General features: G+C 39.4%; 2 protein-coding genes across 3 annotated transcripts in view; one reads left to right on the top strand and one right to left on the bottom strand.

The window, feature by feature from the left end:
• The window catches only part of C14H16orf87 (chromosome 14 C16orf87 homolog), a 61,356-nt gene extending 45,651 nt beyond the window's left edge, over positions 1-15,705 (top strand). For both annotated transcript variants that reach the window (XM_049786269.1, XM_049786268.1), the window contains one exon: positions 14,696-15,705. In XM_049786269.1, the coding sequence (XP_049642226.1) occupies positions 14,696-14,814 (119 nt within the window). In that variant the 3' untranslated portion in view covers positions 14,815-15,705. The remainder of the gene's footprint in view (positions 1-14,695) is intronic.
• GPT2 (glutamic--pyruvic transaminase 2) overlaps positions 1-16,820 on the bottom strand; it is a 690,974-nt gene that overhangs the window by 167,695 nt on the left and 506,459 nt on the right. The window lies entirely within an intron of this gene.

Here is a 16,820-nt window from a genome sequence, read left to right as displayed (position 1 = left end):
TGGAGCATTGTAAGATCATAGTTTATCTTCTTTATCACTAATATAGATAACTAAATGAGATCTTACTTGTTCAAAAAAAGTAAAATTAAATTAAAAATTTTTTTTTGTTTTTGGGGCCACGCTCAGGGGTTACTCCTGGCTATGCCTCAGAAATCACTCCTGGCTAGGGGGACCATATGGGAGGCTGAGGATCAAACCCAGATTTGTCCTGGGTCAACCACATGTAAGGCAAATGCCCTACCACTGTGCTATCTCGTTCCAGCCCCAAATATAAGAAAATTTTAATGATGAAAAGCTAAACGCCTTTCTGGGTTTTAAATTTGATGAGTTCTGGGGCCGGAGAGATAGCAGAAGGTCTGTGGTTCGAATCCTGGCATCCCATATGGTTCCCTGAGTCTGCCAGGAGCGATTTCTGAGCGTAGAGCCAGGAGTAACCCCTGAGCCTGGCTGGGTGTGACCCAAAAACCAAAAAAAAAAAAAATTTTTTTTTTGATGAGTTCTTATATGGTGCAGTGGAATCCAATCCTCTTCCTTTGATGATCAAATTCCCATCAAACCAATTCTTGTCAATTTTCACCGAAAGGTGATTTTATTGTTCTTTGGGCTTGTAGTTCTTTGTTCTTTGTAGAAGTGTTTTCAGCATCTATATATGGTTCTATAATTTTTTTTTTTTTTTTTTTTTTGGTTTTTGGGCCACACCCGGCATTGCTCAGGCGTTACTCCTGGCTGTCTGCTCAGAAATAGCTCCTGGCAGGCACGGGGGACCATATGGGACACCGGGATTCGAACCAACCACCTTTGGTCCTGGATCGGCTGCTTGCAAGGCAAACACCGTGGTTCTATAATGTTATAGATCCGCATTGGCGAACCAGCGGTGGCACGCGAAGGCCTTGCAGCTGGCACACGGGAAAGTCCACAATTAAGATATGCATGCCGCATAGATTTTAGATACTAAAATCTTGTTATTAAGGTTTAATTAACATGCTGGCACTTTTAAGGGAATTCTTTGGTTTTGTGCAACAGTTTGGGCACTCAAAAGGTTAGCCATCGTTATAGATAGAAAATCAGTTGAAGGCATTCCCTGTTGGTTTTTTTTTTTTAATGTTCAGTAATTTATTTTTAAATGTGCAGTGTGCTCTTTCAATTACTGTCTCCTTGTGGATTTTGTGGAATTCTTGTATTTTTTTTTAAACTTTATTGATTGATTGGTTTCTGGGCCACACCCAGTGGAACTCAGAGGTCACTCCTGGCTCTGCACTCAGAAATTACCCCTGGCAGGCTGGAGGACAATATGGGATGCTGGGAATCAAACCCCATCCCTCCTGGGTCAGCCGCATACAAGGCAAATGCCCTACTACTGTGCTCTCTCTCTCTCTCTGGCCCTGGAATTCCTGTTATATGCTTTATCTGCCACTCTTTATAAAAAGCTTGGCAAGTTTTGCTCATGTATGCTATTTCAATATCCATCTTGATTGCATTAGGAATTCCTATAACTGAAAAGGATTGTAATAAAAAAGGAGCAGACTGCTTTAGCTCTATCTGATGACATAGGGACTGCCCATATAAAATCATAATATGTGCCAATAACCACATGCAGATACGATTTTTGGGGGGAAGAAATTAACATAATTCACATCCATTTGCCACAGTTTATTTGTCCTCACACTCAAGTGTTAGCTCCTGCCATATGAGGTTTGTGTGCAGAGCACACAGACCGAATAATTCTGAATAATATGTCTGATCTGTTTTTAGTGAGATACAACATTGTACATGAAGGCACCAGGCATTTGTATGTAGAGCATTATGTTCTTCCACCAGTGATGTAAATATTGGCATTGCCAATTAATCAGCTAATTCATTTCCTAAAGTCATAGTAAGTAATTAGTATTCACTAGCACTACAAGATACCAGGGAGACCAGAATAAGATCTCATATGCGTAATATAAGTAGGTTCTTTTGTTACATGGCTTGCAGTTGTAGCAAATATTGTACCACAGGGTTGTGAGGATTTATGGATGCAGTGGCAATTCCAAGAAAAATGCAAACTATGTATACTGAGTCACTCACAATATTACAAGGGCGTGACACATGAGATAGTAGGTAATTTAAGGTGGCATGTTCTACTTGTGCAGAGTTGTAATTGGTGCACAATGTTGTGTGCTGTATATGGGATAGGACAACGATCCCATCTTTCACATGATAAACCATCTATATAAAATAGATTATGTCTGGAATAGGAGAGGTGCTAATGATGGAAATAATTCTGAAAGATACCCTTCTGAAAAAGTCACAAGTTTTTTCCTACTGGATAGTGTAAGGAAAGTTCTCTTGAGAAGACAGCCAAAGCTTTTGCAGAACTTCACTGAGTGGTAGTATTGATCCATTTTGAGGCGGGGTGGTATTGACAGGACTATGATGTCAGGGTTATAGCCAATAAAGTATGAGTTTGCAGCCACCCTTTAATTATTAAATTAGCTATTGGTTCCCAGTATGGTATGATTGATCTTGTTTGTTATGTAGGTATATCCAGTCCATTCCAGTGGTCCTGCAATTAAACAATGGCAGCTGTTGGTGATTGTGGTGTTGCAAAAAGTAATAACCATACCTTCTCTAGGGATAAACCGAATAAGATAGGACTTCTAGAGTGCTCTTTTGAAAAGCTCAATTTCTTTTGAACCTCTGGAGTCAATTGTCTTGGGCTATGCAGGGCATAGTCTCCTTGCGTGATAGAACAGATTACTTAGTTCTGAATTAGGAATACCAAGAGCGATCAACTGAATTACTATCTCCCAGCAGTTTTTGAAAGTTATTGAGTGTTTTAAGATCTTTTTGGTAGATTGAAATTTTCTCAGGATGTACTGTGTTGTGCTTGAGAACATAATCCAGATATTCATATGGTAGCATCATCTGGATTTTTTCTGTTGCTATTTATAATCCAGCTACTGGCAAATTTGTCATAACATTTCTCATATAGGCTTTTAAGTTTTCTCTCATTTGATCAGGCTATGTAATATTATCATACCATGAAGTACATAACACATGCATTAGGGAATTTTGCACAGAATAGTTTTAGAACTAAATCAATGAAATAGTGGCATGCAATTGCAGGGTCCTGAAGCCCCCCAGGGGGGCCCGGCCAGCAGGAATTAGCTGGAAAGGCTTCTCAGACGACCGCACTTCTATTTTGCTGAGTAGAAGCACAACCACACTGTAAAAAATTTGAGAGAGGTTAATAATAAAGACCCAAGGCAGCGTCTCACTGTTCAAGGGCGTTTATTGAAATATAACTCCTTCTTTTATAGTGAAGGAGAAGGGGGCAGTACAAAGGTGCTGTCAATCATACTTTTGGCGCGAAGGCTCATAAGGAAGTGGGCAGTGGGCTAGGGGCTGGATGACCTTCAAGCTATGCTGAACGTGCTGTTTCAATGGAAACTTCTAGTGTCCTTCTAGCTGCATTCCTAATTGCTTGACTATCAGGAAATGGTGCAATATGTGCTTGCCTAAGTGATCTTGAACAGACAATATAGCATATACTTATTGATAACAGCCTAAATTACTCCGGAATGTGGTCTTAAGGAATGGGGCCTAGTTTCTGATAAGGTACCAGGCAGCTTTTACTCTCCTCCGGGCTTAGAGCTAAATTATGTCCTGCAGCTACACATTCTTTTCTCTTAGCTCAAAATTTTACAGCAAGACTGCATATTGCTTTTAGGTGAAAAGCTGGGCTATGGCAGAGAGAACAGCAAAATGGCCTCAAACAAGTCAGTCCCCAACATCTCCCCCTTTCTCTTCTAATAAAAGAAGGAAAGTCGTGAGCGGGTGGTAGAGCCGTGTCTTAGGCATACAAGGTTTGACCAGGTCGGACACGGCCAAAGCCGCATTTAAAAGGTGGCTACAAGCGCCGTGGGTGCGCGCAGAGATCCGAATTATGCGTTGTAGCCTTTTAGGGCCGTGCCCTAACTGGGACCTTGCTAATCCCGTCGTAGGTGTCTCCACAGCCGAGAGCACAAGTGCCGGAGCGAGCTCCGTCTGTTAGCTATGCGCTCTATCTCCTGGAAACTTAGTGGCTGGAAAGGCGGCTTGGTGACTAAAGCCAAGTTTTCACAGGAGTCACGCGGGGTTAGACGCTGGTAGTTAACCTGAATAGAGGTTTTTGCCTTTTCATCTACCTGGTTCTTAATAAAGGCAGTGATTTTGCGGAAAATCCATGGGCCAAGAGAAAAGAGCAGCATGAGGCTAATAAGAGGGCCCACAACGGTGGACAAGATTGTGTGGAGCCAAGGGGAAGAGAAAAACCAATCCTGGTACCAACCTTGTTCTTCATCGAAATGTTTTTCAAAATCTTTTATACCATCACCAATATGTTGAACGCTATCTCTAACTAAACCTGTTTTGTCTTTAAAAATACAACATTGTTCCTTAAGGGCTACACAGACTCCCCTTTTCTTCAAAAAAAAAGGAAACCAAATTAAGGCATGGTGGTTTTGCTGCACTATCTTTGCTAGGGATATAATAATGTGCTTTAAGTGTTGTAAACTTAGTTTAAGTTTGTAAACATTATTAACAACAGTTATACTTAAGGCATTGACAGATTTTAGAGTATGAACCAATGAATAAATTATTGTGCTTACAGCGGTAGCACCCAGGCCTATGATTAAGGCTAGGGTGAGAGCAGGTTTGACAGGTAAGTTAGGCATTAAAACAATGAAAACACAGTAGTTTTAGGACTGAAAAAACAAATGTGAAACAATGGGGGAGATAAACCAGTGAAACAGGCAAGAAACGTTAAATTGGGGGCAATTATGAACTAAAAGGAGGAATTAATGACAAGAATTTGATTACAATTTTCAATAGGGGGAATCATATTGGGTACCAAAAGGCAAAGTTCAAGTTTCACCACCTGTTTGAAGGTGATGCTGAAGTGAGGCTTGGGGCTGGATCGCAGAGCGAAGGGGTTAGAGACAGGCAGGAGGTTGCCAAAGCAGGCAGGGTCGGTGATGGTGGAGGCGTTGACCAGCTGTAGGATGAGGTTTGAGGTGGGTGAATAGCAGGTACCGAAGGCGTTTGCATCTGGGCGGAGGGCGGAAGCGTTGATCATGACAAGGATGAGCTGAGAAGAGGAGGGGGGGTCCCGAGGACAGCATGGGCTGGAAGGGTGGGGAAGCCGGCAGAGTCCTGAAGAGCTCAGGGCATGGGAGAGGTTGAGCTGACATAGCCAGTGTGTCCTGGGGAATGGGTGAATGGGCCAGGTTGTGGCAAAATTGATTGGGGGTGGCTCACTCTTCCTTAGCACCCATGGTGAGGGCACAAAGGGCTACTTCCAGGATGGGTTAGGGGATGCGTGGGAGGGGTTTGGCTATGTATGCGGCACCATAAAAGGGGAAGGGAAGGAACCAGAGGTGTTGCCATTGTCTTGCAAGGGAGTGAAGTGGAGCAAACAAATTAATGAAGCCTTGGTGCGAAGGGGGTGGTTGGAGGCAGCCAGCAGAGTACCAAATTTAGCATTGTCAAAGGTGGAGTCAGTCAGAAACAGGTTCGCAGTAATGGCAGCTAGCAGGTGGGGTGGCAGGCTTTTTTGAAGTGAATGAGGACAGGACTGCAGGAAGCTGTAGGAGGTCTATAAGAAAACAACTTGGCAGGAGGTAAAATGATTATTTGTGAATGCCACAGGAATGCCTTCTGACTTTTGCCAGACTTTAGCACTTTTAAAAAATCTTATAATTAATGATAGCCAATTGTTCAAAAGCCTTTAAACTGAACTTAAATGATTTTTTTTTTTTTTAAACTTCTTAGTTATTATTTTAAAGCTAGATGCTTCTTTTTCTAGCCAAATTTGGCCTTATTCTATTGGCCTTAACTACACATAGCAGAAAAACTGGGGATTGCAAAGTCCAAAAATTCTCCAGGAAAAAGTTATTCCTGATGGCCATTTGAGAAATTTTTTGGGGTTTACCATCCCCTACCTTTTTTGCCATGCTGATAGAACAAAGCTAGCTTAGCACAGGATTTTTGGCAGGATTTCACAGTTTGTTAGATGACGAGACTAAGCCAGGTAAAAAAAATTAATTGAAATTTTAAAAATGGATAAGGCTTTAAAAATTGTATTTATATGAAATGCAAAAATAACAAATAGACAGACAGAACAAACACGAAACACAACATTGTGGCCACTTTCACGCATAACACACACACATGAACAGACAAGAGGACTTATTCAAAATTTGCATTGGAAAAATTGACAAGCGCTTTTAAATATTTAGCCGGCATGTTTGTAAAAAAATTGTTAACATAGCTGGAGTGGAACTGCTGAAAATAAATTTTAAGGTTTAGCTTTAACACAAAACATTTTTAAAACAATTGTAATTTAAAGTTGAAAACATAAAGTAAAATGTTAGCAGTTAAAATTTTGTTAAGTAAATTGCTTAGTGAGCACTGTAGAAGGAGTCTGCACTCTGAAGTATGATATCATTTGCTGTAAAGGAACAGGTTTGTTATAAATTGGTTTTACAGTAGAATAGTAAGACAGCTGTAATAAAGTGTTAAAATTTTTATGATTAAACACAAGAGTATGAACTATGATTATTAAAGGTATAAAAAACTGACTTTAAAAAACAACTGTTTTTACTTTGAAGACTTAAAGTGAATAATTTGTAAAAAAATATTAGATACCAAATTGACAAAATGTTTAGACATTATAAAATATAGTTAAAGACATTTGATGCATTTACACACCTAGAGCTTAAGACCAAAATTATTTTTAATACTTGTTAATTTGCTTATAAAATTTAGTTACTTTTATGATACTAATTAACAATATTATTTTAAAAAGGGCTAACCACAACATGAACAGAGACAACTTAAGATTAAACTTGGAAAATGCAAAATTATTTGTACTTACCTTTGAGTTTAAAATTAAGCTTGAAATTAAGAAAAGAAATAAAGCTACTTAAGGTTTAAGTTTATGAACAATAATTTATGAACAAATTTATTTAACTAGTTATCATATTGTTTTTGTTATTGAAATGGCTTTTATGCCACTATTTGAACTGCCTAACCACTTTTAAGGTTTAGATTATTTGGTTTAAGTTTTTCAAATGGCAATGCTATTTTGCTATATTTATATGCATTCAAAAGAGCTTAGGCTTAGCTTAGAGTTTTGGAATGTTTATACATTATTGTTAAGGAAAGCTGACCAACTTATTTTGCTCACTTGTATTATTTTAGTTCTTAAAAAATTAACTTTCTAAACATGTGCAGTAATTTTAACAAAGGAGTTTTGCTTTTTTTCCCAATGCAGAGGTTCTTAAAAACAAAGTTAAAAATGTTACAAAATGTTATTTAACTATTAGATTTGAATGGCAAACATGGGAAGGAAAGAGCAATTAAAAAGACAAAATATAAGAAACACCTAAATGCAGATTAAGGAGCCTAAGCTACTAAAAAATGCCCATGACATGAACTATTTTACAAACTTCATATACTTTTAAGATTAAAAATAATTTTAAAAAAGACTTAAATTTTAATATTTGTGTGTTTGTTTAAGTTTTAAAGCACGAAAAGGTTTTTTGTTTACTGATAATTTGTTATTACAAGTAACAGAATTATGACCTTGCTTTAAAATTTTTGAGAGGCATGAACAAGGGTGTTTATTGCTGTTATTTTCCTGTTGCTGTGACACAGACTTTGGAGAGTGACTCAGGCACAGAGCTGCTGACAAGCTAGGGTTTGGAAAATGTACACTGCGCCTTTAAAAGCTTAGAGGCCGAGCTTACAGCGCAGGGAAGAGAGAAAAAAAAAAAAAACGGCGGGCTTTTTTTTTTTTTTTTTTTTTTTTTTTTTTTTTTTTTTGCATTTTAGCTACATAGAAACTTAGTTTTAAAAACAGGTACGTCACCTTTGCGTAGGTTAAACTTATTATGACATTTTGTAACACATTTAAGACTTTTTAATTTTACCAACTGTGGCCTTTATATTTAGAAAAACATTTCAACTTAGGCATCCCAACTCAGGAAAAAGGAACAGTTGTAGCACCAGAGAGACAATTATAAAAGCCTGAGGGAAGATAGGCATTTGTATAGTAAGGGATGGGAGGTTTTCGCCCTGCTCGCTGAAATTGCTGAAGCGGCGCATGGCCAGGAGGGGGGGGGGGAGTAGCAAAAGTTTGTTGTCACGTGTGGAACCGGGTTTAAGCTGGGATTTGGAAAATGGGCGCTGTCCCTTTAAGGTGAAGCCAGCGATGAGCTCAGAGATTAGAATGTGTGCTTGCTTGCTGGAAGGAAAGATTTTACTGCGGAGAAAAAGTTAACTTTGCAAGAGTTCAGCTTTTCAGCGGGGGAGACAGCGCGCCCCCAATAGATTTCAAGCAGGAGAGCGTGTAAGGGGCTGGGGTCACACGGCTTGAAACAGCTGTGAGGCTTTTTTAATTAAAGGCTTTGTATTGTTGCAATTGCTGGCTAAGGAGGGGAGGGTGGTGAGGGGAGTAAAGGTTTTGGTGGAACAGGGACGGAGCTGAGACTAGGGAAGTGAAGGGCTGTTTAGGATTTTGCACAGAGGGTGCAGCGGCAGAAGTAAAGATGAAGGGTCAGAAGAGGAAGGAAACTGAGAGACAGAGTCAGAGCGAGAGGGAGCCCAGGAACACTAGATTTCTGGCAAACATCATGAACAAATATTAAAAAATTACAAATATCTTTTTTGGTAACCTCTATATGTCTGGCTTTCAACTCAGACTGTATATATTTAATGAATTTAAGTTCAGTACTCAAAGAATTACCCATGGTAGCGTATCCTATGGGTTAAGCCCCAAAAGCCAATCAGGGGCGGCGATCGGAACGACTGGAAAAACTGCAGTTTAAATATTTGATTAAGGCTAACTCGTTTCAACGCTTACCCTGATGAGGTAATTTCCGCGATTTACGAAGGAGCTCTAGACTCGCCGACCTGTAGTCGTTCGGAGTGTGGCGGTGATCTTCGAGCCCAGCGTTGGGCGCCAAAATGCAGGGTCCTGAAGCCCCCCAGGGGGGCCCGGCCAGCAGGAATTAGCTGGAAAGGCTTCTCAGACGACCGCACTTCTATTTTGCTGAGTAGAAGCACAACCACACTGTAAAAAATTTGAGAGAGGTTAATAATAAAGACCCAAGGCAGCGTCTCACTGTTCAAGGGCGTTTATTGAAATATAACTCCTTCTTTTTTTTTTTTTTTTTTTTTTTTTTTTTTTTTTTTTTTTTTTTTTTTTGGTTTTTGGGCCACACCCGGTAACGCTCAGGGGTTACTCCTGGCTATGCGCTCAGAAGTCGCTCCTGGCTTGGGGGACCATATGGGACGCCGGGGGATTGAACCGCGGTCCGTCTCCTAGGCTAGCGCAGGTAAGGCAGGCACCTTACCTCCAGCGCCACCGCCCGGCCCCGAAATATAACTCCTTCTTTTATAGTGAAGGAGAAGGGGGCAGTACAAAGGTGCTGTCAATCATACTTTTGGCGCGAAGGCTCATAAGGAAGTGGGCAGTGGGCTAGGGGCTGGATGACCTTCAAGCTATGCTGAACGTGCTGTTTCAATGGAAACTTCTAGTGTCCTTCTAGCTGCATTCCTAATTGCTTGACTATCAGGAAATGGTGCAATATGTGCTTGCCTAAGTGATCTTGAACAGACAATATAGCATATACTTATTGATAACAGCCTAAATTACTCCGGAATGTGGTCTTAAGGAATGGGGCCTAGTTTCTGATAAGGTACCAGGCAGCTTTTACTCTCCTCCGGGCTTAGAGCTAAATTATGTCCTGCAGCTACACATTCTTTTCTCTTAGCTCAAAATTTTACAGCAAGACTGCATATTGCTTTTAGGTGAAAAGCTGGGCTATGGCAGAGAGAACAGCAAAATGGCCTCAAACAAGTCAGTCCCCAACATGCAATTAGTGAGTTAGTCATTCTGTGAGATAAAACAGTCCACTGAAATCTGTGCAGAGTTGCCTTACGACTTAAGGAAGGATTGAGGAATGCAAATTGTTTATATCTTATATAAACAGTCTTTAATGTCAATCACTACCAGGTGCCAAATTTTAGGAATCATTACAGGAGAAGAAAGACTGGTTTGGAAGTTCCCATTGGAATTATTGTAGCATTAACATTATGCAAGTCAATCAGTCGTCATTTGCCTTATTTTTTGGTGGTACAAAGACAGGAGAATTATATTCTGAAAATGATTCTTTATGCCCCAATTTTATCTATTTCTCTACTAAATTTATAAGTACCCTTAGATTCACTTCATCAGTGCTACTAGGCAGTTCAAATTGCATGGTTAGATTTCTACTGAATACAGAGTGGTTGGTGGTGAAAGCTGTGTCCATAGTGACCTCATTAGAAAATGTGAGTCCTCTGAATTATGAGCTAGAGAAGTGGCAGGTAGATTTATGAGAGGAGGAATTATGAACTCAGTGTACCATTGATCATGTAGGTTTTGTTCCCATAAATTCAGGGGACACTGGAGCCACATAAGGTTGAAACGTGGCTATATTTCCTTTAGTAATGGTTTTTAACAGTCTAGTACTCTGTGGAATGGAGGAAGGCATATTGTCTATTCCTTGCAAACTGTAAGAAATCTCCTGTAGAGCCTACTTATGAGGCTAGTATCAGGTAGATATGATGGCGAGATCTTCCTCTATCAATCTTACTTCTGAATTACTTGCCATCAGTTTATAGGAGAATTACTGGTTGAACATTTTTATTTAGGCTGGATATGAATGCCACCCAAGAGTCTGTAAAAGCTGCTAGGGATTTGGTGCTGCCAAATCCTCCAATCCTTTGGGTGATCCAAGTGGCTAGGCACAACAAATGAGAGAAGCAAGAATTGTGCAAGGGATTGTCCCTTTTTGAACATACAAATCGTAGGAACCATAAGTACAATTATCAGTTCTTCCTCATAATCTGGGTCTATTATATTCACATGGACATTCACATCTTTTATTGTTGAGTTGCTTGTACCTAACAGACTTACTGTACATCGTGACATTGGTCCCTTAATGCCTGAATGTAATTTGTATGGGCATATCTAGTTCAAGCAAGGTATGTCTAGAGCAGCACTTCCAGCAATGGTGGGCTGTAATGAGCTTATGGATTGTAGGTTTGCATGACTTGGAACCCCCCAGATTATGCTGTGCCTGGAGTGGGCCTCCTGCCCAGTTTCCTGACATTTGTTGGACATTAGTAGGGCAATCTCTTGCCTCCATTGCATGTGGGCATGGTCCAGGTGGCAGTATCCAGAGGGTGAGAGTAGGAAAGGCCCTGCATTCCCTCCTATAGTGTCTGAATTTACTACAGTTATTAACAATAATTATTTAACCCAGGTTTGGAAGGTTAAGAGCTATTATCTCTTGTTCCAGGCAAATCGGCACTCTTTTTTTTTTTTTTTTTTTTTTTTTTTGGGTTTTTGGGCCACACCCGGTAATGCTCAGGGGTTACTCCTGGCCATGTGCTCAGAAGTTGCTCCTGGCTTGGGGGACCATATGGGACACCGGGGGATCGAACCGCGGTCCGTCCAAGGCTAGCGCAGGCAAGGCAGGCACCTTACCTTCAGCGCCACCGCCCGGCCCCAACAAATCGGCACTCTTTTGCCTAGTGATTCCCTCTAACATATTTAGGCCAAGTTCTTGGGTGGAGGCTTTAAGAATGTATGGTTGGGTGGGGCTCTAAATTCTCTTCATTGGTATCCTGGTCTCTCAGCCTGTTTCTGGGCCGAACAAGCCTTAAGGACGATTACTTATGCCTGATGGGAAATGGAAACAACTTTCTGACACACATTGAAGAATCCCATCACATCTTCTCTTTTTTATTGGCCTCAATATAGGCTTGCAAACCTTGATCTCATTTTCTAATGCTAATTGTTGGATTAAATGATCCTGGACCTCTTTTTCCTTAACCTGCCTCTGTACCTCCTCAGATAGCTGGCTTATAAACTGGGTTTATGATTCTGCCCCTCCTTGAAATATCTCCATACAACTTTCCTTAAATTCAGAGTCTGCATCTATTTTTTCCCACACACCCAAGAGCTATTTATCTTAAGTAATTCAGGATTTTGTGGGGTATGGTAGCTTTCTTGATTTTTCTTCTTCTTCTTTTTTTTTTTTTACTACTCTCCTATTCCCAAAAGTATATTCAGAGTAATTTTTATTTCAACAGCTCCTTCCTGACTTTTCCAGGATATACAGTTTAGCTTTTGCCTCATCACTGAACCACATCTGCCATTGGAAGTATTATAATGGGCTTAGGCAAACTTTGGCCATGGTCTGAAAGTCCTGTGGAGTCCAAAGTGCATTCTTGCTCCAGCCTGACAAGTATTTAGTGCAGTATGTAAATGTAGACCCTTATGCTGCACAGACTTTCTTGAAACTGCTCAGGAAGTTTATTTTCAATCCCTGATATGTGTGCAGTTCATGGGGTCTAGCTTTGGTGGATTCTTGCTTAGATCTTAATGGAATGGTTGGACTCTTGCTTAGATCTTAATTGGAATGGTATTTTTGGATTCAGACTTTGAATTGATACTCATGGACTTATCCTCCATGGTACTATAAATATTCTCAGGCCTGAGATATGCAGGTCTCTTTGAGCTACCATTATTCATATTAATTACAATTTCTTGCCTTGATTTGTTCAGAGACTGTGCCCTGGTTTCTACCAAAGTATTTCTCGTGTTATTTCAACAGGGTTATCTTTTCTTTTTTTCTTTCTTTCTCCGTTTGACTTGTTTTTATGGGTACTGGAGGAGGTGTTTTTGTCCTCGGCTTAGGAATGGGTCATGTAAAAGTGGCATTGGCTATAATCTTTGACTTGGTTTTCTTAACCAGTGGAGTGGGTTCAAAGTGGCTAACAGAGTAATGCTTCTTAAGTTGCTAATCATCTTTTGATTCTTCTTTAACATAATTGAAGATATTTATTCCAGCCTATCATTATTATGATAATTAAGTTATTATAGTCTTTAGATCTATATCCTTCAGGAACCAAAACATCAAAAGTGATTTAATCTACAGTGGGATCAGGGCATTAATACAAGATGGAAGTATGCTTAAATTCACTAGTTTATTAGTGTAAAATTCAGATAAAATACCGTCTAATAAACACCTTGGTGTGCAAACTGTTCAAACTGTGCAAACTGTCAAAATCAAAAATCCATAGACATGAGTAGGAACAGTTTGATCAGATAGCTGCTCAAACTACCTCTTCAAACTGCCACCCACAACTCCACCCCAGCCTCACAAGGGTGGTTGGTGGGTGGGGTGGAGGTATTTTCAGCTCTAGCCAGCCAATAACAGCTGGAGCTGATCTTTCTGAAAGGGGCAGGCCCATTTATGGCTGCTACTGTAAAGTACACTAAGAATGGATGTTTTAGTGATAGAGTACAGTAACAATACATACATCAATATAATAAACTTTAACACATAGCCATATAACCTAAACTGTAATAAAAATTTTAAATAATGTAAAACTTTAAGTGATGACATCTTATGGACTGTATTAACTGTTTTTGTTGAGGAGTTTTGTTTTTCTATGACAAGTTTTATAGAAATGATTTGACTCCATTTAATTTTGGTAAAGAAATAAAAGGAAAGGGGCTGGGATATAGTACAGTGACTTATTATGAATACTGATGTTGGTCAGTGCCCAATCTGGGTTTCCATCCTTGGTACCGCATGATCCCTAAGCATTGGCGGGTGCAGACCAGGAGGACTTGATAGTACTGCTGGAGTTGCCTATGTAATCTTCAACTCTAGAGCATAAGTAGCAGTGTTGGGGCTCCCAGACCTCCTAAATACTACCCCAATGCCAGAATAAACAAAAAGTAAGAACAAATCAAAATAAAAAAGAGCTAATCTTTATAGAGCTACACCCCCTCCCCCATTTAAAACAAAAAACAAAAGGCAGGAGGCACTAGAGAGATTGGGAGAGATCTCAGACAGAGATCTGGATTGTTTGCTTTATATCAGGGGTCTCAAACTCGCGGCCCGTGGGCCGTTTGCGGCCTCCCATACAACATTTTGTGGCCCGCGGCCAGCCTTCAAATATCGCAGTATTCACAAGTATTCGCTTACCGAATAATCGTAATAAAAATCGCATTAGTAAGAAAAAAATCGCATTAAACATTCGCATACCTCCGTTCGGGGTATGCAAATGTTAATGCGATTTTTTTCTTACTAATGCGATTTTTTATTGCGAATATTCGGTAAGCGAAATCCCTTATGCGGCCCTGCCTCACCCCAACTTTGCCTCCTGCGGCCCCCAGGTAAATTGAGTTTGAGACCCCTGCTTTATTTGCTAGAGACCTGGGTTCCATCACCACATGATCTCTGTATCAGTTCTTGGAGTGAACCATTCACTTAATAGGGAGGAATCTCCACGTATGGCCAGTGGCCAGAGGAATCTCCACATATGGCCAGTGGCCCAAAAACAAAAATTTAGAATAATGTATGTATAGAAAGATAGTCATCATTTATTTTTAGAATATTTAGAATATTTTAGAATAACATCACATATTAGTAACATTTTTGTATAATTAAAAAATTAGTTTTGTAGCCTAGTACTTTCAACATTTACCATGCATGTTAGAATTCTGTATAATGTTGCCATTTAAAGGAATATTTGAAAGCCAAACTTAGAGGAATTATTGCATTCACTATCTTTGTATTAAGCTTTCGCTTTTTCTTTTTAACAGAGAAACAGGAAAAGGAAATCGACATCTATGCCAACCTCTCTGATGAAAAGGCTTTCGTGTTTTCAGTCGCTTTGGCAGAAATAAATAGAAAAATTATCAATCAAAGACTTATTCTCTGATACTTGTCTGCAAGAAGTGCTTCCTTCAGGATTACATCAGCAAATTCTTAAACAGTTAAGGACTCTCAGGAGCATTCTGACTGCATCAATACGGCCATTGATATATATCTCCCCTGCCCCCATCATTTAGCCTTTGCCACTCATTGGGAGCAAAGCTGGCTTAGACTGTTTTGAGATTTCCTTGTTTGCCAAGGAGAATTGTCAGTGTTTTGTGTTGGAATATAAGTTAGTATATTTACCAAAAAAAAAAAAAAAGAAAAGAAAAAATAAAAAGAAACCAATGACTGTTAAAGGATAAAGGAGTGGGACTGGGAATATGAAAACTAGGGAAAATATATACTTGATAGTTTTCAGGTTTGCCACCAGAGATGCAATATTTTAAATACTTTCAGAAAGAGTTACTTTTAAATATATATATTCAGATTTTCAGCACTAACAGATTGCATATATAATTAATTTACTTTTAATTGGCAATTAGTATTTTATTGAATGGGGAATTAAGAATATAAATGATAAATTTTGTCTTAAATTTTTTTCTTGGCCTTTATTTTTATGACTTAAGGTATTAGTTATATTTTGGGTGATTCTTTCTAGACAGTTTGGAAGTTTGGGTGCTATATAAAGAAAAACATTTAAGGATATATCATACTTCGGATATAAACACATTGTTTTTTTGAATGTAATTTATTTATTGGTAAAAAAAAAACTCTCAAGATGGTGCCTGTTAACCTAAACATAAGATATATTTATTACATGAAATATTTCTTAGGTAGCCACTTTTAAACAGTAATGTTTATCTGAATGGATGTTCATTTATACACCTTGATAATTATTTAAATTGTTACTTAACCTCACTCTGGAAGGAAAAATAAAATTAATATTGAAACTGACGGTGTGGTGTGTTTTTCATTATAATGAAATATGAAATAGATTGAAAATGCTTGTTGTTTATATTATTAAATAATAACCTTTTTAAGGTGATTTATGCTAAATTATTGTAGTGTCTGGGAGTCACAGCCTTGGTTGTGGTGTTTAACTGGGTTTACATCTCCATATTGCACTGAATACCTGTCAGGCTGGAGTAAGAATACACTTTGGCCCCACAAGACTTTTAGACCTTAGCCAAAGTATACCTGAGCCCATCATGATATTTACAGTGGTGGATATGGTTCAGCAATGAGGCAGAGACTAAGCTGCATAATTTGGGAAGATCAGGCAGGAGGCTGTACAGGGTAAAAATAACCTTCAACATACTTTTGGGAGAATACGGAAAATCAAAAAAGTGGCAATTCTACCTTGCATGATCATGACTTATGTATGAGAGATAGCATTAAGTATGTGGAAGAAGATAGATGCTAACTCTAAGTTCAAGGGCAGCTTTACTAAAATATTATATCATGGGGTAAAAGAACCATTTGCCCAGTTTATTGGCAAGCAGTCTGAAGTAATCCAGAGACAGGTGAAAGGAAAGGGAGTTCAAGACAGTTTGATCAAACAGCTGGCATTCAAAATTGTAAACAAGGATTGCTAGTCCACGCTAAGGCCAATAAGAGAGGGAGGATATAATGGGTTTTCTAAAGGCATCTAGAAACATTGTTTCCATTTCCCACCAGGCACGAGTAAATGCCCTTTAGGTCTATTCAGTTCAGAGGCAGGCTAGAAGACCAGGATCCCAGCAAGATTATAGAACTTGATCCAACTGCATTTTTAGGACCAGCTCCTGTACTTTGCCCTAAATGTGGTAGGTGCAGTCATTGGGCAAGAGACCACTGATCCTACATGGAATGTAAACAGGACAGATCCAGACCTCAAAAATCCAGGATAGATGTTACAACTGGTAATTTTAGACATTATAGGAGTGTTAGGAGGAAGTGCAGGGTCCTCCCTACTCCTAACCTCTGGAGACCATCATCCTGACCATGTCCATGATGCAGTGGAGAGAATCGGGCAGGAGATTGCCCTACTAATCAACAAATATTGAGAAATTGGGAAGGGAGCCTATCCCC

The sequence above is a fragment of the Suncus etruscus genome, chromosome 14, assembly GCF_024139225.1.
Source record: "Suncus etruscus isolate mSunEtr1 chromosome 14, mSunEtr1.pri.cur, whole genome shotgun sequence".
Classification (NCBI taxonomy): domain Eukaryota; kingdom Metazoa; phylum Chordata; class Mammalia; order Eulipotyphla; family Soricidae; genus Suncus; species Suncus etruscus.
This window is presented reverse-complemented; position numbering and strand designations above follow the sequence as displayed.